The sequence below is a fragment of the Rhinatrema bivittatum genome, chromosome 4 (assembly GCF_901001135.1).
Source record: "Rhinatrema bivittatum chromosome 4, aRhiBiv1.1, whole genome shotgun sequence".
NCBI classification, from domain to species: Eukaryota; Metazoa; Chordata; class Amphibia; order Gymnophiona; family Rhinatrematidae; genus Rhinatrema; species Rhinatrema bivittatum.
Genome location: NC_042618.1, coordinates 212059019 through 212083690, shown reverse-complemented (window position 1 = coordinate 212083690; position 24672 = coordinate 212059019). Strand labels below are relative to the sequence as shown.

The following is a 24672-nucleotide window of genomic DNA, read 5'->3' as shown; positions in this document are numbered from 1 at the left end:
GCACAGGCACCAGAGACTTATTGGCGCACAAGCCTATTTAACGCAAAGACATTCCTCTCAATGCCAAAGAAAGCAGATGAAAACGACATCTACAAAGGCAAGACACCAAACATGCATAAAAGTACCCTTCTTCCAACACACATGCCAACAAATCAATAATTCCCATTTTCTTGAATGTTAGCACTCAGAATTCCCCTTTCTGCAATCTTTAATACGTAAGGGTGCATTGAGAGAATTCACTATGAATCCAAACTAGTTGGAGAAGGTGAAAAAATTGTTTTGTAGAATCTGTATGATGCGATTTATGGTGACGTCTGCCTGATGCACCTCATTCTGGTGATTGAAGGGGCATTGTTTTAGCGCCATGTGCTGTAGGAGCATCCCAGATTATTCTATCTCTGTGGGTGCGTCGTGCGATTGGCTTCGCGCCGTATCTGCTCCGTGCGCCTGAGATGCTCCGTGTGCTCCGGTTGCTCCATGCGATGCGTTGATGATGCATCATCGCGGCAATGCGCCGTAGACGCGCCATACCCATGCTTTGTCCATTTTGAAGCGTCGTGTTGAGATTTTGAGGACGCAGGCTCCGAAAGAGTACCCGCCGGTACTTTGCGCTGCAAATCCTCTGCCGGACCCCCGACTTTTGAACAAGGCCTTGAGGGTGTGTGAGACCCTAGCCTGGAGCATTTTTCGAGCCTCTCAAGTCCTGCTGGTCCCAGCGAGGACGCCCGCTTCGGGTGGGCCTTACCCGATTTCGCCGGTCCCGGCGAGGAATGGACGGAGGATGGTGGGGCCGAAGATCCCATGTGGAGCCTTTCCATCTTCGCGGCCCGGTGTTGCTGGGCCCGCAGAGACATCCTGCCGCAGTCCCGGCACGACTTTTGATCGTGGTCCGGGCCTAAGCAAATGTAGCAATAATTATATGTCCATCCGTGATGGACATAATTTTGCCACATTGGCAATATTTGAAACCAGACGGCTTCGGAGCCATCTGGGATGGGAATTCGTGAGAAAAAGACGCAGTAATTTGACGAAAAAATATCCAGTCAGAGAAAAAATTCACTAAGAGAAAAATCCACGCGTGCAAACGGCTCGCGGAAAAAAAGAAACTGAAGAGGTGAGGGAACCGCGCGGGAAGACGACCGTGCAGACGCACAGAGTTGAAAACTCTGTGATCAGCTAAGAGAAACTCCGCCTACCCGGGATCACGGCGCTTCCCAGACAGCATGGCTAATTCATCCTGCTATCTACGGAAACACCATTTACGGTAAGCAAACTTGCTTTTTCATCTCAGCGCCACAGCATGTCCTCACCCATTTGTGTAGCTAATTATTGTCCTGCTTGCCCACAGAGCATTGGTGCTATGTAAAACAGGTAAGTTCTACCATATATTTTCATGTCATCAACTGCTTTTTTTCCAGTACAGATTTTATTTAGAGGCAATTATGGAAACTTCTCTCTACCTGAAACTAAGAAAGGAATTAGTAGATGTATAACCTGCAGAAAATTCAGCAATTATATGAATCAGGGCTGATTCTGCTCATTACTTTGTCACTTCACATGCAAAAGCATTCACAGATATGTATGAACATACACACCCACTACCCCATGTACCATTATAAATGTGTGTAAACCACATCAGAAAGTGCACACCACTTAATCCCAGAAACAATTCTTATGTCCAAAAACATTCTCACTACAGCAGCTGATTTTCTCACCCTTCCTGTCCACATGTGACACAGCACAGCAAAGTTTCCTTTTAAGTGCTCCAATGGACAGCAAATACACTAAGTAAAGACTTAAGTTGTTCCAGCACTGCAAAAATCAAAGTATGAGGCATGGTGTCCTAATAGCAAAACCAAAAACAATTGTTACACTGGTAATTAATTCATGAATTAATCTCGCCAAATATATGTAGGCCCCTCACTCTAAGGGTCTGTCAAAGTCATACAGACTCCTGAATTAGGTATAGGGCCACCTTGCTTTAATTGTAAACTATTTAAATTTTTGAACTTTTTTGCAGTTTTTTCTTTTTTTAAAATGTCAAGCAAAATGATCACTACTGGGCATTAAATCACCGCTGTTCATAGCACAAAGGTATCAAAAGATACGAGAGGAACCGCAATACTCATCTGTTGCCAAATTTTGGCTGGTCTCCCTCTCCCCGACACGCGCGTGTTTCGAACCCGAAGTTCTGCCTCAGGGGGATGTCCTTCTGTATCTGGTACTCAAAGAATTACCCGGCTTTCAAATCGCGATTAGCCTCCTTCACTCAATTTCTTGGCTTCTTTAAAGCTATCTTCATTTTCCAGCGGCCGCATCTCACCGCTCTTGTATTTTAAATGGCGTCCCATTGAAGTGAAACTTTTATACCCTGGACCGGAACTAACGTCACCGTGCATGGTTTTCCTTCACGTCGGAAGTCCCTGGTACGTCCCTATCATCTCCAGGGAATTGAGTCGTTTAAACCACGATTTCACAATACTCAGAGGTTTCACAGTGTTCAAAGAAGCATATGCTTATATATCCAAACGGGCATTACTAGGCTTCACAGTCCGCGTCTGCCATAACTCAACAATAGGTCTACCCAGAACGGGGGAGTCCTCTATCACGTCCGCTTTTGACGTCACCGGGGGTGTGTGAGTCCAAGACAATCAATGTCAGTAACTGATCAGAGATTTCTGCAAACAATTGAATCTTATATTGTAGTATACTATTTTGATGGTCATCTCGCATTCGGGAGCTTGATACCAAGACTCTCTTTATGCAAAATTCTTGAGGGAGAACGCAAGCATAAGATTCACTATATTTTATCGGTAACAAGCATACCAGTAGAAAAGAGAACAGCGGGAACTAGATCAAAGAGTACCAGTTTATCTTTTCATTCAGACCCGCCGGGTCTATTGTATTGAGCCAATAGATCCAGAACTGTTCCCGCATGTTTAGACGGGCTTGGATATCTCCACCCCGTGGGCCACAATACACCTGTTCCACAACTAGCCACTTCAAATCAACAAACTTGTGTTGGGCATTGATACAGTGTTGTACCAATGGTGCCGTAATCTTTCCCGTCTTAATACAGCTTCTATGCTCGATGAGCCTGGTTCTGATCTTCCGTTTTGTACGGCCAATATATAGCAAATTGCATGGACACTGAATAGCATATATGACTTTCTCAGAATCACAATCTGTACGTGTGTTCAATTTCAGAACCCTGTCTGAACTTGGTACTTTCCACTGACTACCTTTCCAAGCCAGACTGCACATATCGCAGTGGCCACACTCCCGGTGGCCACCAGTTGACGGGGGTATATTAGTGGATGTAAAGGTGGATTTAACCACCATGTCTCTTATATTCTGACCCCTGAAAAATGCGAATCTTGGTCCCTTGTGAAAGATAGAATGTAGAGACAAAATGTTCCAGTGTGACTTGATAATGCCCATTACTATATTGGCTTGTTTGCAATATTGCAGAGTGCATGTGGTCTTCTGTGAGAAAGGACGCTGCTGGTATTGTAGCAATAGGGATCTATTTGCATATAGCGCCCTCTTGTAAGCTTTCTTCACAACTATATTCGGGTATCCACGCTGAACAAATCTCGCTGTTAGTTCTGGAGCTTGTACCTTGAATTCAGCTACTGTAGAGCAAATGCGTCTTAAACGTAAGAATTGCGAAATGGGAAGTCCCTTCTTCAAACCCAAGGGGTGATCACTCGAGTATCTAAGATAATTGTTACGATCAATTGTCTTCCTATATAGGGTGGTTTTTATGCGATCCTTATCACGTTGGATCAAAATATCCAAAAATGCAATGGATTGTCGGTCTATATGTGCAGTAAATTGTAAATTGTTATCAACACAGCAGAACATCATCCTTGGAAGAAAGGAGAAAATGTGCTGGAGTCAGAGGAGAACCCAAATCTTCCACAGCATGTTCTTGCCTTGAATGCTGGAACACATACAGTTCACAATGGAAGAAGGTGATGGTTCCTCCATAAAGTTATGTCAGGACACCCTGGATTCCCACTCTGCCATCTCCCTAGAGCCCCCGTTTTGCCATTGCATCTGGAGAAGTCTTCCCCTTTCTGGTGTCTCATTCTGCTCATCTGTAACATTATTATTAGCAGCAGTAGTAATATTAATTAATAAACCCTCAGAAAGCACTGCATTCATCCATACAGGGGCTCTCTTTGCAGGACTGCACTGGTGAATGCCAGCACCAAAGCTGTACACACACATTTTATCAAGGGAAGCCATGTACAGGAAGATGCAGCCTGTACCCAAGGCCTGGCTATTTCTTACCTCTTTGTTGAAGCGGTTGGGCCACCAAGTAGTTGGAATAAGTTCCTGTAGGCCAGCCTCCTCCACTCTCAAGGGACTCTTAATGTAGAAGAAAACGACTGAGCGCAGAACATCAAATCTTCAACACAGTTAAAGGAGCAACAAAAGAGAAACTGCTGCATGCCTTCCCTACAAAGCTCACTGCTGTACTCTCTTATTTGTTTTTCATCATGCAGGGAGCCTCTTTTTGCCCCTTTTCATCCAGTTCTCATCATGAAGCCATCATACATGATCAATAATATTTCCTTTTATTTTAAACTCAATTTCCTGAAACCATTTAAATGCCGATACCCGGCGGGGGGGGGGGGGGGGGCGGCTAAAATGAATGCTGAGTTTTCCCAAGATAGATATTATTAGCACAGCAAAACTTTGCTCTTCCCTCCCAGGATATGCGAGTATTACTTGAAAAGCAATAATAATCTCAATCAGCAGAACCCTGAGGTGCATGCTCAGCAGTGAGAGATCGAAGCCCAACATGGCTCTGCTCTCAGTAAGCAATCAAGTTCCAGTACATCACCATATACTGTAGAGAAAAAAAAGCTGTATCATCTCCTCTCCGTGGTAGCCCAGGAACATTCCGCTCCTGTGATTCAGATGGAAAAGGATACAAAACATTGTTGAGCAGAAATTTCCTGGATTTCTCATGTTTCAGGATGGCAATGGTGAGGCGTAGGTAGTGAATCTGAAGAGAGAGAGAGAGAGAGAGAGAAAGTGATCAGTAAGAAAACACCAGGAAACTCCAGGATAAAGGAACAGTATAGACTGTTCTAGGATTCTGCCTAGGCTTGGAAAAAAAATCATTAGTAACAAAACCTAAGACCTGAGGGCAGTGACAGAAGCAAACAGACTCTCATATGATGCTTCCACCTACTGCCACCACTGTTTGGTGCTTTCAATGCAATGAGGCTGTCAGTAACTCTTATGTGGAGCTTCCATTCTGACATAAGAAAAACTAACAGCAGCATCTTACCAGGAGGCAGAAGTGATAGAATCACCTGAAGATCTCCTTTATCCTCCTTCAGCATGAAGAGGGAGACAGATGAGACAGAAATGCCTGAAGATATTCTTTAATCCTTGTAGGCCTAAGACTACAGGTTGAACCAGTAGAGTCAAGAAACAAGCAAGTTGATATTCTGTAGGATCTGGCTAGTAAAGCTATTCAAGGAAGATGTGAAGATACATGGGATATCCAGATTCAAGGTTTCCTGATTAGGAGGCTTTAATATACTATGAATCTTTAAGGGTAGCCTGTACTACTGAAATTAAAAATAAGATAAGATAATAGCAACTCTCCCTTAACATTTCCTTTTTATAGGCTGAGCAGTTTCCTCCTGCTACTTTTGGTTTTCCACCTCAGCCAAAACCAGGGCTTGGAACTGGTACATGAACTTTCATTCACAACTACCTTGTGATTTTATTTTCTTCTATTTTATATCCTCCTCCCTCCCAGCTCACCCAAGCCAGTCCTTGCAGCAACAGTCTTCAACCAGGTGCTATGCCCCAGAGTTCCGTCCAGACCCCTTAAATCATGGGCCCTAATTCCAACCACTATGTGTCACTGCTGCATGACGACTGGGATGTCCTCCCACCAGTGGCTATGAATGCTGCTTCCACAATATCCCCAAGTCCCAGCCAGACTGGGGAGCAGAGGACCAGATTTGAGAATCAAAAACTGTACATTTCATTAATAATGGATTTGTTATCTTCATAATATTATTAAAGCTTGATGGGCTGAAGGAGAGAAGGAATGCACAAGATAGCAGTTTAATTCAGGAAATCGATATTTATTTATTTATTTTTTATACCCCGCTGTTCCTGTATAATATACATATCACACCGGTTTACAAGGAACTAAAACTGTCGCCTCGGGGGCGGAATACATAAAAGGCATAATATAACAGATATAGTACTACTCAGAACATATGTACAAGGGAGATAGGGGATCAGGGACTATAATGTCATTGTATTTCATTATATTAGCATGAACTTCAGCCTAACCTGATATTACTTTCAGATTTTTTTTTAAACAGAGCATTTGTTTATTTTTGCTTTGGTTCTAATTTCATGTCTAGTTTAGTCACAGTTTTAGTTTGTCAACAATATCAGACAGACCATTTAATTTAAATTTAGCTACATTTTTTTTTATTTATATTCTACCTTTTGTAACTGGTCCACCACGTCAAAGTGTTAAATTCAGGTACTGTAGATATTTTTTTGCTCCCAGAGGGCTTACATTCAGGGAGGATAACTTTAAAAAAAATTGCACGAACCCATAAACGCATGCACATGCGTGAATTTATTTTTATCATCAAGCACACACCATATAAAATATGTACAAGCATACATATACATTGCACATGAATGTTGTATGTACATTTACGAATGGTTTTTCATTTGCGCACAAATTTGCATGTGAATCATTCACATGCATGCTTCTGAAACACAGAACTTCCAGTTCTTCCAGGGCAGGCTTGTTACAAGATGTCACTACCAACACACCAATCAAACTTCACCACCAAAGGCATCGCCCAACTGGCATCTCTGCTAGTGGATAAGGAGAGGGAGTTGTTTCTATCCCTGGAGTCAGGAGGAACCAGTGGGTGAACAAGCAGACCTGGACAGGGCCTGTAACATGCATTCAACCAGAGAGCATCATACCCATGCTGGGTAAGTAGAATGTGGGTAGTAGGCATGGAGGCTGCTTACGGTGTTGTGTGTGTGGGGGGGGGGGCGGGATTTCTAAGTGGGGAGCTATAGGGGGCATGTGGGATGGGGTGGAAGCTGCTTTTAGGAGGTGCGTAGGAGATCACTAAGGGGGAAAATAGTAACAGATGTACATTCAATTTATAGCATAATCACTTGTGTTGCAAGCGTGAAATCGTAGGCAAAGATTACAAAGGATGATAATTAACAGTCATAAATACAGTAAAAATTATGAAGTAGAACTTCTTCTGGGACATAGTATACATTTAAGGGTGGCCCAAATGTGCTCTTTATTGTTCCAGATCTATCCCTTTTTAATTAGCAATTACTGAAAGATATTCCCAATGGCTACACTGCTCAGCTTGCTGCCTCATGTAAAGGAGTATCCATGGCAATTCATGTAGTGTCCCTGTTCTGGTGTACTTTCAATCCTGGGGGCAGCACACCGCTTCTATGTACATTAAGAGAGTGCAAAGAGTCATGCAAATCACTGCAGGCATCAGTTAGAAACCAGATACATACCAGTACGTATATACAGCAACAGCTACACTGCACACTAAACTTTGTACAAGGAAGTGTTACGCTCGCTGCCCGCAGCAGCCCCGCAGTGCGACCCTCTCACCTTTCTACACAAGCTTCAGGCTCCAGCTCCTCGTCGCTGGCGACAGTGGGCCGCCAGTCCCGACCTCAGACTTCCGCCAGCACCTCCAGCCCTGCTCCACTTCCCGGGACCTCCAGCCAGAATGCCTCCATCCGTCGGGCCTCTCCGCGGGGTTTGTGGAGAGACACCGCCAGCAGCGCCACTGCACTCCTCCCTAGGCACTCGCGCACACCAGTGAAACCTTTAAAAGGCCCAAGGCGGGAACCTGGCTGCGGACCCGGATGCTGACGTTAGTTCCCTCAGCGCTTAAATGCTCAGGCCTCGCACTGAAGCATTGCCTTTGCAACAGGTCTCCTTGGTCTCCTGTTCCTGGCTTCCTCGTACTCGTTTCTCCATGAGCCTTGCTTCATGTTCATGTTTCTCCAAGTTCCTGTTCCGTGTTCGTCTCGTCTGTGTGCTGATTGACTTCCTGGTTCTGACCATTGCTACGCCTGACCTTGCCTGCCTTCTCCAAGCCTGACCACTGCTACGCCTGCCTTCTCAGTGCCTTGACCATTGCCTCGAATGACTTCGCCTCAGACTTTGAGTTCAGAGTTCCACGTTGCTTGCTACACCTTCCAAGTGCCGCCAGCTTCCATTCAAGCTAGACAGTGACGCCTCTGTCCCTATCCTCTGGACACGGGCTATTAAGGCTTCGGCCTTCCTTTGCTCAGGCACCTTCAGTTCCTTCTTGTTCCTTCCTTGGTGCTTGTGTTCCTGTTCCACATCTTGTCCGGGATAGGACCACGCCACCTGCTGGCTGCTGTCTCTGGGTTGAACCATCTACTACTGTACTTAACCTTGAGGCCTGCCTAAGTCCTGCTGGATCCGGCACCTGAAGGCTCAACCCGAGGGGAATGTGGGCTGGTATAGGTGAAGCTCCAGTGGCCTCCATCTTCAGCCCACTCCGCCTGCTGACCCCATCTCAGCCCAAGGATCCACCTCCCACGCAACAGGAAGGGCAATCACAATGATAAAGGGGATGGAATAGTTCCCCTACGAGGAAAGGCTAAATAGGTTAGAGCTCTTCGGTTTGGAGACAAGATAGCTGAGGGGAGATATGAGAGGTCTATAAAATAATGAGTGGAATATTGGCATATTCTTGAGATAGATGTTGATATATGGAATTGGATAGTGTTGCCTATATTTCTCTGGTTTCATACGACTCAAAGTTAAAAAAAAAAAAAGTGAAATGGAACAAGTAAACTTAAATCTGTTGTTTACTCTTTCAAAAAGTACAAAGACTAGGGGACATTTGATGAAGACACTAGGTGATAGATTTAAGACAAATAAGAAAATTTTATTTATTCAATACATAATTAACCTTCATCCTACCAACATATTTTACATCATAATCTTACCAACTGGGGTCCAAATGGACCTCATACAGTTTTATTGATTGCCCTGTGTGTCACGACTAGTTCTATGTGCCCTTGATGAACATCTTCCTCTTGCAGGAATATCATTTGGTTGACTAACAACAAGTGGCTAACCGGATTCGGTGTCACTATGTTCCAATTGCTCTGAAATGTGATCAACCTCAGAGTTGTCTGTATCTTCAAAATCAGAGTCGTCGTTATCCTCGAAAATTGCTTTCAGAACATCTGCAGTTCTGAAAGCAATTTTCTGCCTAGAAGCCCCTCTTGTAGACATTTTTACCAACTGAAAATGCAAAGAATCAGTAGTTATACATTTTTAAACTTGCTTAATTGAAAGTCGCAAATTCTGGGGTCTTTTTGGACCCCAAATAATAAATAGCTGCTATAGGAAGAATAAAGTAGAATAGTTTAGAATAACATTTGAATCAGACTTACTGTATGCTAAGTGACAAATTCCTAACATGGTGGCTGAAAATAATTTCTGGTGTTTATATAGCAGAAGCACATTAGTGTATGGGGTCCAGTTGGTAGGATGAAGGTTAAACTATGGAATTCATTTCCAGAGGATGTTGTGAAAGCAGTTAGTGTAGCTGGGTTTAAAAAAGGTTTAGACAAGTTCCTGGAAGAAAAGTCCATAAACCATTATTAAGGTAGACTTGGGAAAATCCACTAATTATCCCTGGGATTAACAACATGGAATCTATCAACCTTTTGGGATCCTGTCATGTACTTGTGACCTGGACTGACCACTGTTGGAAACAGGACACTGGACTTGATGGATCTTTGGTCTGACCCAATATTGTAAATCGTATGTTGTTAGGTTTGTATTCCTATTTCTCCATATAGATTGAGGACCTCAAGAAGGCGGCGCAGAAGCTGCACCAGAGGTGGATGGACCAGCTGCATGGCAGAGGTAAATTTATGATAGAGTCATCAGGAAGCATTTCATATGGTCTATGTCCCATTTCCATTACTGCCCACACTATTGGCCTACCACTCAGCAAGACTATCTTTGCTATGAGCTTTAACAAACCCTCATGCAAAAATAATTAGATCTTGAAAGTTATTTGGCTTACAGGTAGCAATATCATGAAACCCAACTTGTAGAACACCCTCAGGCCTAGAAAGAAATTCTTGAGGGTGTTATGATAGGGGCATATACTTTCATAGGTAATTATTTTAGGAGTGGGATCTATCATGGCCCTTGATGCCTTGGTATGTAGACCATGCTAACGACCCTGACACAGTTTCTACCTCCAAGCCCCATATCACTAACTAGGCAGCACTATGTTGTAACATACTGCTCAACTGAAGCTTTCAAATCTCACTGAACCATTATATGGCCTTTCCAACACCTATGATGTAGGTGTCCTGCAGCTAGGAGCACTCCCCTTTGTCTACCCTTCTCCAGAAAAGAAATGCACTCTAATTGCCTATATGATTGTGCATATCACATCCTAGAACATATGAGCACATGAAATGACACTTATTTTGTGTTCTCTTCATAGATGCCACCTTGTCAGATGAGGAGGAAGAGACTGAAGATGGCGATGAGGGTCCGGCCCCTCCCGACACCGAAGCCAATACCACTGCTGAGGAAGAGCAGGCTATATTGCCATTATCCCTCCCTCTACCACCATCACGGAACCCAGCTGTGCCATCCAGCTCCTCTTCCAACCCCCCCCCCCCAAACAGGCAATTCTGAAGCAGAAATTCCTCTCCCCATCCTGGTAGGGACTCCCTCCTCTTTCTTCCCTTGGATCTAGTGACACAGGGACTCAGTTGAGCCAGCCATTGCTAGCCAAGGGAGGGCCAGAGCCCCAAGCTACCCCTCCCACCATCATCTGTTGACCTGCCAGTAGTGTCTGAGCCTACATCTCAGTGGCTGAAGCACATGCTCTAGGCCAGGAGCCAGTGTCTCAGGCAGTTTTTGATCAAGGAATGCAGATGATGGAAGAGGTGCGAGTGGTTTGAGCTAACTTCATGAGTCTAGTCACTAAGGTGGAGTGACGTGCCAAGACTTCTCATGATTGGGATACGGCCATACCGGCTTTATCTTGTTAAGGAATGACAGAGTGGACAGAAAAGGGGGGAGTAGTAGCTCTATGTCAAAAACATCCAAGCAACTGAACTGCAAGAAAGGTTGGGTAGAGAAGAAGCATTATGGGCCATCCTAAACAAAAAAAAAAAAAAAAGTCGATGGTGCATCCATTTTTACTGGAGTGGTTTACAGGCCTACGACTCAAACGGAAGAACTAGACAGAGATCTGGCCAAAGACATCCAAAAGGTGGGAAAGAAGGGATAAGTGTTGATTATAGGAGATTTTAATCTGCCGAACGTAGACTGGAGAATCCCTTCTGCAGAATCTACCAGAAGTAGAGATATAATGGATGCCCTGCAAGAGGATCTGTTCAAACAAATAGTATTGGAACCCACGAGGGATGGAATTTTACTTGACCTAGTGCTCACTAATGGGAGTATTGTCTCTAATGTCCAGGTGGGAACCCACCTCCACACCAGTGATCAAATGGTATGGTTTGATATCGCAAATAAGTTACACAGAAGTCACACGAAGACCCAAGTTTTGAATTTAAAAAATACGGACTTTGTTGAAATGGCGATGTACCTGGAGGTAGAACCAGAAGACTGGGAGAAAATGATGGAAGTGCAACCAGTGGGCCAAACTACAAAGAGCAGTTATAAAGGCAACAAATCTATATATTAGAAAAGTAAACAAAAGAAACAAGAAAACAATCTGGTTCTCAAAGGAGGTGGCTGATAAAATAAAAGCAAAAAGAACAGCGTTCAAGAAATACAAAGGATCCCAAAAAGAGAAACACAGGGAAGAATATCTGGTGAAACTGATGGAGATGAAGAAAGAAATCAAGAAAGCAAAAAAAAAAAAAAAAAAAAAAAGTCAAGCAGAAGAAGAGATTGCCAAAGAGGTAAAGAGGTGACAAAACATTTTTCAGATATATCAGAGAAAGGTCCGAAGTGGTATACTGAAACTGAACGGTGACAAGTGGGGAGAGAGGAAGAAATGGCCAAAATATTGAACAAATACTTTAGTTCGGTGTTCACAGAGAAGGCTCTTGAGAAAAACCATCTCTAGTTAACAAGACTATGGATGTGGGTAGAGTAGATGAAACTCCATTTACAGTCGAGAATGTATGGGAAGAGCTAAGTATACTGAAAGTGGACAAGGCCATGGGGCTGAATGGGGTACATCCCAGGATACTGGAGGGAGATCAGAGATGTGCTGGCAGATCTGCTGAAGGACCTGTTCAATAAATCCCTGGAAACAGGAATGGTACCACAAGACTGGAGAAGAGTGGTGGTGGTCCTGGCTTCACAAGAGTGGGAGCAGAGAGGAGACTGGAAACTACAGGCTGATTAGCCTCACCTCAGCAATACGAAAATTAATGGAGACTCTGTTGAAGGAAAGGATAGTGAACTAACTACAATCCGGTGGGTTGCCTGACCAGAAGCAACATGGATTCGCAAGGGGAAGATCTTGTCAGACCAAGCTGATTGATTTTTTTGATTGGGTGACTAGAGAATTAGATAAGGGAAGAGCACTAAATATGATTTACTTAGATTTTAGTATAGCTTTTGATATGGTCCCACATAGGAGACTCGTGAACAAAATGAAAAGCTTGGGAGTGGGTGCCAAAGTAGTAGCGTGGCTTGCCATCTGGTTGATTGACAGGAGACAGCGTTTAATGGTAAATGGAACCTACTCTGAAGAAAAAATGGTGTTAAGTGGAGTGCTACAGGGATCAGTTTTGGGACTGAAACTGTTCAATATCTTTGTGAGAGACCTGGCAGAAGGGGTAGAAGGTAAAGTTTGTCTATTTGCAGATATACTAAGATCTACAACAGAGTGGACACAACTGAAGGAGCAGAGAGAATGAAAAGTGATTTAAGAAAACGAAGAGTGGTCAAAGATTTGGCAGCTGGGATTCAATGCCAAGATGTGCAGTCATGCATCTGGGGTGCAGCAATCCAAAAGAGTGAAAGACTAATGAGCACAGATTGGGAGAGGGACTTTTGTGTGATAGTGTCTGATGAACTGAAGATGGCGCATCAATGTGAAAAAGTGATCGCTAAAGCCAGAAGAATGCTGGGCCGCATAGAGAGAGGAATAAACAAGTAAGAAAAAAAAGAGAGGTGATAATGCCCTTATACAGGTGCTTGGTGAGGCCTCAACTGAAGTACTGCATTCAATATTGGTGCCCATATCTCAAAAAGGATAAAGTCAGGATAGAGGTGGTCCAAAGAAGAGTGACCAAAATGGAGAGGGGTCAGCATTGAAAGGCTTATGAGGGGAGGCTGAAGGATCTAAATACATACACCCTGGAAGAAAAGAGGTGCAGGGGCACTATGATACAGACCTTCAGATATCTGAAAGGTTTTAATGATGCATAATCGTCAAACCTTTTCCATTGGAAAGAAATCAAAAGAACTAGGTGTCATGAAATGAAACTGCAGGGAGGATGACTCAGAACCAATGTCAGGAAATATTTCTTCACAGAGAGGGTGGTGAATAGCTGGAATGCCCTTCCGGAGGAAGTGAAGATGAAAACAGTCAGGGAATTCAAAGGGCATGGGATAAACACTGTGGATCCCTAAAGGATAGAGGTTGGAAATAAAGAAATGGGGGTAACTGTGCATGGGGGTAACTGAGGGTAACTTGCTAGTTTGGCAGTTGCTACCCTTAACAATTAAGCCTCAATTCTGTTAATGCAACTCCATCATTGCTCTCTGCTTCAACGACAGTGAGAAAAGAGGAATTGAATTCAGACAGCAACCAACAAGGGCCTGGACTTTTAAGGCTTGGGAGAACTAAGAAACTTTGATGCATCTCCAACATTGCTTTCTGCTTTCATGACAACAGATAAGGGAAACAGGATACAATCCGCATCCAAGGGCCCTGACTTTTACGGTCTGGTAAACTGATAAGCATGGGGGTAACCTGCATAGTGCAGAAGAAACTGGAATACGTTTGCTGGGCAGACTGGGTGGATCATTTGGTCCTTTTCTGCTGTCATTTCTATGTTTCTATATGTAACTCGCTTCCTCATACTGCCAAAATGAGGGCCACATTTATCTTCTTTAAATCCAGGATGCGCCTGAAAGACCCTCCCTTCTTTGGAACCACAAAATAGATGGAATACCTCCCCAGAAGTTTCAAGTGATCTATTGTTTCTCGGACTTCCAACTGCTTTGCAAGTGGACCTTAAAGGGAAAATGACAAAGGCATGCCTGATGGGATAAGCGTAGCTGTCTTATCACCTGAGAGGACCCACTGGTCTGTGGTAATTTTGAACCACTCCTTGAAAAAAAGCAATAAATGCCCTCCGACAGCTGGAATCCGAGTGGGCCAGCCTCGCATCATTGAAAAGGCTTTGCACTTTCTGAACCTGTCCCAGACTTGTCCTTGGTGGCTCTAGGATGCCCTCAAAAGGACTGCCCCCAGGACAAGGACCTGGCAGAAAACTGGCACTGTGGCCCCTCAAATTTTGGACTGACTGAATCGTCTGTTGCCCCGAAATCTAGTCTGCACCAGTACCAACTTTCTACCCTTAGGCTTGTCCTCCAGCAACTTGTACACCTTGGTTTCATCCAGATGCTTCATAATCTTGTCCAAACAACAACTTTCCTTTAAAAAGAAGTGCTCCAAGCTGTGACTTGGACCAAACATCTGCTGACCAATTTTGCAACCATAGCAGACGCCTAGTGAACACTTGACAACATCATAATCCATGAAGAGGTCCCAATTAGATCTAAAAGGCATCAGCTCCATATGCCACCACTGCTTCCAGCCGATCCGCCTGTTGCACTTCCACTGCTTCCGCAGGATGCGACTCCTGCAACTGTTGGACCCACCAGAGGCACACCCTCTGCACCAGACTGCTGCACACCACAGCCCTAATGGCCAGAGCTGAAACCTCAAAAATTTGCTTGAGATGGAGCTCCAACTTCGGATCCTGCACATCTCTCAATGCGTCAGAACTCGCTACCAAAATAGTAGTTTTCTTGGTGACTGCAGACATCGAGGCATCCAGATTGGGCAGAGACAACTCCTCCAAGGTGTCCTCCAGTACAGGATAGAGCTTCGCCATAGCTCTTCCGACTCACAAACCAGACTCAGGAGTACCCCACTCCCTGACCACCAGCTTCTTCACAGACTTGTGGAAGGGAAAAGTCTTAGCTGGCCCAAAACAAAATCTGTGGCCTCCAAAAAGCTCGGGAGTTGAAAGGAGCTCATTGCCTATGTTAAATGGATCAGGATCTGAGCTCTGCATATAGATCACCCACAGCTAAGAACTAATCTGCCTTTATTGGAGAAGCTAAACTACAACAGGTAAGTTTTTCTGGCTGAATTCAACTGCAGAGACCTTACTTTGAAGGGGAATAATGTTTATTAATAACGTTTTGTTCTTTTAATTTTTGAAAAAGGGATTTTTTTGCATTGCTTTTTTTGTTTCATAGGCATTTTTTCTACTTAGTTTTAGAAAGGTAGAGTAGAAGGAAAGAGCACCTTCCCACCCAGCCCTACCTTCACTTCTAACTTTATAGACTAACCCACTAGTAAGGGGGGAGGTGGATATTAGCTGGCAGAGTATCACAAGGAAGTAATTTAGATAAGTTTAATTACTGTGGAATCAAGTAAAGTTTCAGGAGGAGATTCATTAGTAATACTATTTTTCTATTTAGATATTTTTATATTATGCTTTTCGTCACTTCAGAGTAGTAGATATTTCAGGTAATTAATTTTCAGGATAAGAAAGAAAAATACTGGTTGGTACCAGAAAAAAGGAGTGAGAGCAAGTATATTAGCTCATTCTATATTTTGTGCAAATAGAACAAATTAAGTACATTTCTTGTGAGCTAATTGGTAGTACTGTGTTAGAACTTGTGGGAGCACAGAGGAGAGAATCACCTTGCTGATGGCTGGAAAAAAAAAAAATCAATAAGTACCACTTTGGGAAATTTTAGAACTTAAAAAGTTTGGGGGACAAGTAAGCTATTGGAGCATACTCTTTAGTGTGTTTTTGTATTAAATAGCTAGTTAGAAGGCAGGCAGAAGCCAGGAGTTTGGGTGCTTTGATTTCCCTCCCGCCCACTTACCCCTAACTCATCCTTTCATTTATAGGTAGGAGACACTTTCACAAACAATAAATTAATCAATCAACCTTTTAACTTAAACACAGGCTTGCCCCAGGCCTTATCAAGAGGTTAATCATCCCCTTGTAAGTCACTACCAGATAAATAGTGAATACATTTAAAAGACTCAACTCCCATAGCAACCTAAACTTAACTAGGAACTGAATAAAATTAAGAAGGCGGCAGCAGTCCAGCTGCAAGGGGCGGGGGGATGTTCCAGTCTTTTGCATCAAGTGTCACATATATGATTTTTTACCTGCCGGTGAGAGACTGTATGTGTGCACCTGGTGCATAGAGCTCCTGTCTCTCACAGAATGAATCATAACTGGAAGCTAGAGTGGCAGACCTGGAGGAGCTGAGGCAGAGAGAGAAGTGTATAGATGTGACCTTCAGGGACACAGAAGCCAAGTCCCAACTCCAGTCTGGCAGCCCTGGTGCTGCCTTGGAGGAGGAAGATCCCCTGGTCAGACAGCATTAACCTAGGGAAAGCAGGAAATGATCCAGTAGAGATTAAATGCCTACCAGTCTTTATATAGGTATCTGATAAAACATTCAATACCAAGCCTATCCCTCTCCATGCAGATAGGGCATTTCTTCTTTTCTGAAGGCTCCCAGTTCCCATCTGCCAATCCCTTCAAAGGATGAACCACATTTAGATCTCTCAAAGATCTACTTTCAGTGGACATCTGCCTGCTAAAAGACTGCTTAGCCTTCTGTTCTATAAGACATCCATAATTATATGCTTTTTGAGGAGTCTTAGACCAAAAGCTCTTCGCTAACAGTCACTTCTAGGTGATTAAATAAACTGGCACCCTCACCCTCTTCTACCACTGGTAAATTTTTTTATTGTAATATTTTATTGGTATGTTGATGGTTTTGTGTTTTATGAATGTGTGCTTTGTAAACCGCACTGAATCTGAATCGTGAGAAGATGAGATATAAGATTTTTAAATAAATAAATACTAAATTGAATTCAGGCAATTGAAGCTGGCCTATCAGCTGGAACTAAGACTGAGGTGTAATTATCATTAGCTGTTTCCCATTCATATTGAATTAAAAGGTAAAGAGTTGGTAGGAAAGAAGAAAAGAGTCTGAATAGAAAATCTGGACTGAATATATTTTAAGACACTGAATACATATCAATGACTATGAGATATACAGCAAATATCAAGTCCATTTCCAAATGGAGAGAACTACTGGTTCACAGGGAATAAGGGCAAGCCTATATATTAATCATCCATACCTCCGATGATATTTTATTTATTTTATTTAACAGTATTGTTTTCTGCAACCTCCAAAACATTGAGAGGTAGATCTTCAAAAAATACGCGCGCGCGAACAAAAGTACACCAGATTTTATAAGATACGCGCGTAGCCACGCGTATCTTATAAAATCCGGGGTCGGCGCCACGGACCCATCGGGGTAAGGCCGCTTAAAATCTCCCTTCCCCCCGCTGGGCCCGCGAACGACCATGCGGCCTACCGCTCCGTCCCGACGCCGTTCCGTCCGTCCAGACCTGCAAGCAAGGCCCGCCCACAATCCACCTACCTGCAGCCAATCAGGAAGGCACCAGAGGGACTTTAAAATCCATACAGCCCCGGCGTCGCGCGCCTAAGGAGCGCGACAAAGGGGCCTGCCCCTTTGAGCGCCCCTTCGAGCAGTCCCGTTCGACAGACCGGAAGGACGTCTCCCTTGTGTCTGTCATAACCTGCCGTAGATACTGCGGTCGGAGTAAGTCTCAAACGGTTAGTCATACAAGTATCGGCAGTAATATCAAAGTGTTCCTGCTTGAACCAGCGGGTCCAGCCTAAGCTTAGACAAGCGTAACAGTACGATCATTTAAAACTACTAACAGTAAGGCTAGCAAACGTTATAACACCTGTCAGGGAGCCTCTGGTAATCTGATTCTGTACGACAATTAACTCTATGTGCTTCATGTGTCTGTTGCTTAATATTGTGAAGGCTATTTAGCACTCTGTACCATCCTCGCTCTCTTTACCAATGCGTTAGCGGGATTAATGCGTTGTTTCTGTGCTTAATCAGGACCTCTTTTAGAAGTAATCCACTCATATGCCTCTTTGCTAGTTTTAATGCATATGCACGTTATCAATATCAGTGTTTTACATCCTTTGCTCTCCAGACACCTTTAAACAAGATATTCTCTGTCAGAACTGTTTAACCCACTGTACAACCGGCTTTATTAATCATTATTGCCGGAAACAATATTAGAATGGTGCTTTATCTGTAAACTGTATGACAATAGTTCTCGGTACCTTTCTGCCTTACAACTGTCTCACCAAACTCTACACTTTTAACACACTGTAGGTTAACAATGCCTCCTTTAAGTGGAAACTGTTCTCTATCCTGCCACCTGGGACACAACCCATTTTTTCCCTTTACATTCTCTTATCAGACCCCACACCACCAGACTAAGCTCAGCAAAAGAAGGCTTATCCCAATATACACCCTCACACGCACTCAAGCCATCAGTTTATCCCTTATCTCCATTATTCTATTTAACGCACAATCACTCCAAAAGAAAACCCATCTACTACATGATATTCTCACAGATTCTAAACCAGAAATATGTGCTGTCACGGAAACCTGGTTTAAACAACATGACACGCCCCTCATCAACCAGCTACCCTTAAAAACCTACGATGTTTTCTCTATCCCTCGGAAAAAGAAAAGAGGTGGTGGCATACTCTTGGCTGTAAAAAAGGAGTTTCAACTACTACCCCAGAATTGTGATATTCCAAACCAGTACGAAATCGGCTTTTTCAAATCTAAGTCGCTCCAACTATGTCTCATTTATACGCCCCCAGGCCTACTGGAGAAAGATTCATCTCCTCTTATCGAATTTTTTGCAAATTCTCTATCCCCTGACATACCCACAATTCTCCTAGGGGACTTTAACTTACACGTGGACACCTCCCCGCAATCTCCAGCATGCGAAGCATTCCTTTCCTCTCTTGAAGCAATGGGTTTCCAACAAATCGTGAACGCTCCTACACAAAGCTGGCCACACACTTGATCTGATCTTTGTCAACTCCCCCATCAACATAAACAATCCCCCTACATGCATCACAGTACCTTGGTCTGACCACTCCCTGATTCAGACTAAACTCTCTCTCCCGCAAATGTCCCCCATCACACCCCAGCAGCCCTTTTCTTTTAAATTTCGCAAACCATGCGATATAGATACCATCTCACAAGCATGCGCTGACATAGACAACCAAATTGACGCCTCATCCCCAGACAATGCCTTCTCTACCTGGATCAATCTCACCCTCAACATTGCTGACAAACATTGCCCTCTTATAACGAAAACTATTAACCCAAACCGTAGAAACAGAAAACCCTGGTATACGCCTGATCTTAGGAATCTGAAAATCCAACTCAGAACAGCAGAGAGGTCATGGCGCAAATATCAATCCCCTGCAACCAAAACTTTATACTACCAGCGAATGCATGAATATAGAAACTCCATCCTCCAGGCTAAACGTAGTTACTATGCTAAAAAAATACATGGTATGCAATACAACCCTAAGGCCCTTTTCACCATGGTGGCAGACCTCACTTCTATTGCCCCCACGCAACTACCAGCCAATCCCTCTAAAAACCGTTGCAATGAATTAGCTCAATTTTTCAAAAACAAGGTCTCCTCCATCACTGCACAATTCTCACATAATAACGTCAATATTTATCTGCCCACCATCAACTCTCCAGTCTCCCTCTCGTCTTTTGACTCTTCATCCTCTCTCGAAGTACAAAACATCCTTAAAAAATTAAAACCATCATCTCATCCTTCTGAAACTATCCCTACTAAACTCCTGCTAGCTATCCCCGAGGTGATTGCCAAACCCCTCTCAAATATCCTTAACTGTTCCCTAGAGCATGGCACAGTCCCCAATGTTCTTAAACAAGCAGTAGTGAAACCACTACTCAAAAAACCTAATCTTGACCCCGACACTTTATCTAATTACAGACCTGTCTCTAATTTACCTCTCCTAGCTAAAGTTCTTGAAAAAATTGTCAACTCACGGCTCTCAGATCACCTGGAGCAAAACAAGATTCTCCCATCCACACAACACGGTTTCAGAAAGCAATTAAGTACTGAAACCCTGCTACTCTCTCTACATGATACCCTCATTAGAGGTACAGACTCAGGTTCTTCTTATCTGATTGCCATGCTTGACATCTCAGCGGCATTCGACACAGTCAATCATGATGTCCTCCTTAACATCCTCAGGAGCATCGGGATCACTGGCAATGCCCTTTCCTGGATACGATCGTATCTCCAGGATCGCCTTTTCACAGTATTAGTTGATAACAATGAATCTGACCCCATCAGTCTTCCCCAAGGTGTGCCCCAAGGTTCCTCACTCTCCTCCACCCTCTTTAATACATACATGCTCCCCCTTACCACCCTCCTCACTAACCTCCACATCAAGCATTTTATTTATGCAGACGATGTGCAACTTATTTTCCCTTTCTCTGACTCTCTCCTTACTGCCCTTCGCAACTGGGAATCCTGTCTCTCAGCCATCAACAAATTACTAAATGACATGCAACTAGCGCTAAACCCCAGCAAGACTGAACTTTTAATTATATCTAACAGGCCACCGCTCCCAGACATCCCACCTGCATACTCTTCCACAACTTTCCCATCACACGTTCGCAACCTTGGTGTTTTCATTGATAACCATCTTACATTCAAACCTTTCATTAAATCTATCATTAAGGAATGCTTTTTTAAGCTCCAAACCATAAAAAAACTCAAACCACTGCTACACTTTTCTGATTTCCGCACTGTACTACAGTCTATCATTTTATCTAAGGTAGACTATTGTAATGCACTCTTTCTAGGCATCCCCGCTACCCATATCAAACCCCTACAACTACTACAAAACGCTGCCGCCAGGATACTATCAAACACTAAAAAAAGAGATCACATCACCCCTACACTTATCGAACTTCATTGGCTCCCTATACACTCTCGAATTCTCTATAAAGCCTGTTCCATCATCCACAAAAGTCTGTTGAACTCTAACCTGAATTGGATTAACCCCCCACTCCTCCCCCGTACCTCGAATAGACCCACACGTACTGCCCTCCAAGGAACCCTACGTGCACAACCTATCAAATCTTTCAAATTATCATCCACTATAAACAGAGCTTTCTCCCTAGCCGGCCCCTCTATATGGAACTCCCTGCCTCCTGATATACGCCTGGAATCATACACACCCACTTTCAAAAAAAAACTGAAAACATGGCTCTTCCAGCAAGCTTACCACACATCACCTCCCATTACATAAATCCCTACTGATTAAATAAGTGATTCTCCTAGAATCTGATATGCGACTTATGATTTATTTCTCGGATTACGTTGTATGCCTATCGATTTTGTACTTTGACTCGGCTATTTATGTACTTATCTATTGTATATAGTTTTGATGATATGTATATAGTGATTTTGCTGTTCTCAATTTTATGTAAGGGCCCTGCCCAAAAGTTAACCTATTTGCAATGTTATATGTAAGGGTTCTGCCCAATGGTTCCTGTTTAACTGTAAACCGATACGATGTGTGAACGGCTATCGGTATAAAAAAGACATTAAATAAAAATAAATAATAAATAAATTTATTTTATTTAACAGTATTGTTTTCTGCAACCTCCAAAACATTGAGAGGTAGATCTTCAAAAAATATGCGCGCGTGAACAAAAGTACACCAGATTTTATAAGATACGCGCGTAGCCGCGCGTATCTTATAAAATCCGGGGTCAGCGCGCGCAAGGCTGCGCAAAATCGGCAGCCTGCGCACGCCAAGCCGCGCAGCCTGCCTCCGCTCCCTCCGAGGCCGCTCCGAAATCAGAGCGGCCTCGGGGGGAACTTTCCTTCCGCGTCCCCCCACCTTCCCCACCCCCCAGCCCTACCTAAATCCCCCCCTTACCTTTGTTGGGCAAGTTGCGCCTGCTTGAAGCAGGCGTAACTTGCACGCGCCGCCCTGGCATCCCCCGGCACAGGCCGCAGCGCCGGGGGACTTGGGACCGCCCTCCCTGCCCGCCCCCAAACAGTCACCACGCCCCCGGACCCGCCCCAGACCGCCCCCTGCTCCGGACACACCCCAGACACGCCCCCTCCCGCCCCTTTTACGAAGTCCCGGGACTTACGCACGTGCCAGCGGCCTAAGCAAAATAGGCGTGGAGTGCCCTGCGAGCGTAAATCCGGGAGGATTTACGCGCGCAGGGGTTTTAAAGTCTACCCCTCTGTGTGGTATGGATAACAATTCTATAAACACACCAAAGAGAGATGCAGAGAAAGTACACAGTCCTTGCATCTAGAAAACAACTGTAATGTAGATTTTATTTGCATGGCAACTCCACTTAGAGATGTTTTAAAAAACAAAGCTCCGCCTTATATAGGAGAGTGCCACCTACAGTCTGCCAGTATTTCATAATGACAAAGCAAGATGGCTCACATAAGACACCATAACTACATACACTAACACCTAAACAAGAAAAAAGGGAAAACGGTACCAAACATGTCACCGAACCCCTGTGAGATCGGAACCTATAGAACCACGCAGGTCAAAAAATTCAAAAATCTGCAGAAAAAGGGAATGGAAAGGCGAGCGGACTCTCCCCTCACTTGAACCACTCTGACAGGGCGGGCCTCTGGACTGATCCGTGGTACTACAGGAACAAAAATTATCAGGTAAGAAACTAATTTTCCTTTCCCTGTACGTACCCGGATCAGTCCAAACTGCTGGGATGTACCAGAGCTATACCTATAAGAGGTGGGATCCAGAGAGGCCCGCTCGTAGCACACCTTCTCCAAATCCATCCGAATTAGTAGCCTGCACATCCAAACTGTAATGCTGCGTGAAAGTATGCAGAGACTTCCATGTCGCCGCCCAACAGATCTCTTGCGGAGACACGAAATGGGATTCCGCCCAGGATGCTGTTTGCGACCGAGTAGAGTGAGCCCGAAGGCCTACCGGGAGAACACGGCCCTTCATCAAGTAAGCGGAGCTGATAGCTTCTTTCATCCAACGAGCAATAGTAGTTTTGGAAGCCATGTGGCCCCTCCAGGGCCCATTCCAGAGTACAAAGATGGTCCGACGTGCGAAAATCATTGGTATCTTCCAAGTAACGTAGAAGAGCTTGATGAACATCCAGTTTCCTCAAATCACAGGACAGAGGATCCAAACGGTCCAGATCCCCAAAAGCTGGAAGCTCTACCGATTGATTGACATGAAAAGAAGATATCACCTTCGGGAGAAAGGATGGAAATACCAGAATCGGAAATCTGCAAGAAAGGTTCCCTGCAAGAAAGAGCTTGGAGTTCTGACACCCACCGAGCTGAAGTGATAGCAACAAGAAAAATTACCTTCAATGTAAGATCCTTCAGAGCTGACCTCCATAAAGGTTCAAAGGGCGCCTCACAGAGAGCTGTAAGAACTAAATTGAGACTCCAAGATGGACAAGGCTGGTGAAGAGGCGGATGTAAATGCTTAGCTGCTCGAAGAAAAGACGCCACATCAGGATGGGCCACTAAAGTTGCACCCTGCACCTTGCCATGCAAAGAACCAAGGGCAGCTACCTGTACATGTAGGGAGCTACACGATAATCCCATGGACAGCCCTTTTTGCAGGAAACACAAAATATCGGATATAGAAGCTCGGATGGATGAAACATCATGAGCAAGGCACCAGGTCTCAAATACCTTCCAAACTCTAACGTAAACCAGATTAGTGGAAGTTTTGCGTGAACGGAGAAGAGTAGCCACCACCGCAGGAGTATAACCCTTGTCACTTAGACGGCGCCATGCCGCAAGACAGAAGCGATCGGCTTTTTCCCAAACAAACTGGCCCTTGGTGAAGCAAATCTGGAATCCCGGGAAACCGAATGGGACCTGCCGACACAAGATTGAGGAGGTCTGCGAACCAAGGACGTCTCGGCCATTCCGGTGCCACTAAAATCACCGGCGCTGCATGACGCCCTATCTGATGGAGTACTCTGCCGATTAATGGCCAGGGTGGAAACACATACAGAAGAACGTCAATGGGCCAGGGTAGAGCCAGAGCATTGACCCCTTCCGCTCCAGACAGCACAAGAAGAACCGTGGGGCTTTGGCGTTCCGAAACGTCGCCATGAGATCGATGCTGGGCGTTCCCTATGCAAGGCATATGCGGTGAAAAGAGTCCTCTGACAATTCCCTTTCGCCGGGATCGAGGGGGTGTCGACTGAGGAAATCCGCTTGTATGTTGTCCACTCCGGCAATATGAGATGCCACAATGCAGAGTAGGTGATGTTGTGCCCAGTTGAACAACTGAGCAGCTTCCTCTGCCACAGGATGACTCCGAGTCCCCCCCTTGCCGGTTGATGTACGCCACCGTGGTCGCATTGTCCGATAACACCCGGACTGCTCTCCCCT

At 44.4% G+C, this 24672-nt stretch overlaps 1 protein-coding gene across 2 annotated transcripts in view; it reads right to left on the bottom strand.

Moving 5' to 3' along the window:
* RNF123 (ring finger protein 123) overlaps window positions 1–24672 on the bottom strand; it is a 454378-nt gene that overhangs the window by 333081 nt on the left and 96625 nt on the right. For both annotated transcript variants that reach the window (XM_029599662.1, XM_029599663.1), the window contains exons 15-16: window positions 4947–5020; window positions 4300–4417 (exon numbers count right to left, since the gene is read on the bottom strand). In XM_029599662.1, coding sequence (XP_029455522.1) covers window positions 4300–4417; window positions 4947–5020 — 192 coding nt within the window. The remainder of the gene's footprint in view (window positions 1–4299; window positions 4418–4946; window positions 5021–24672) is intronic.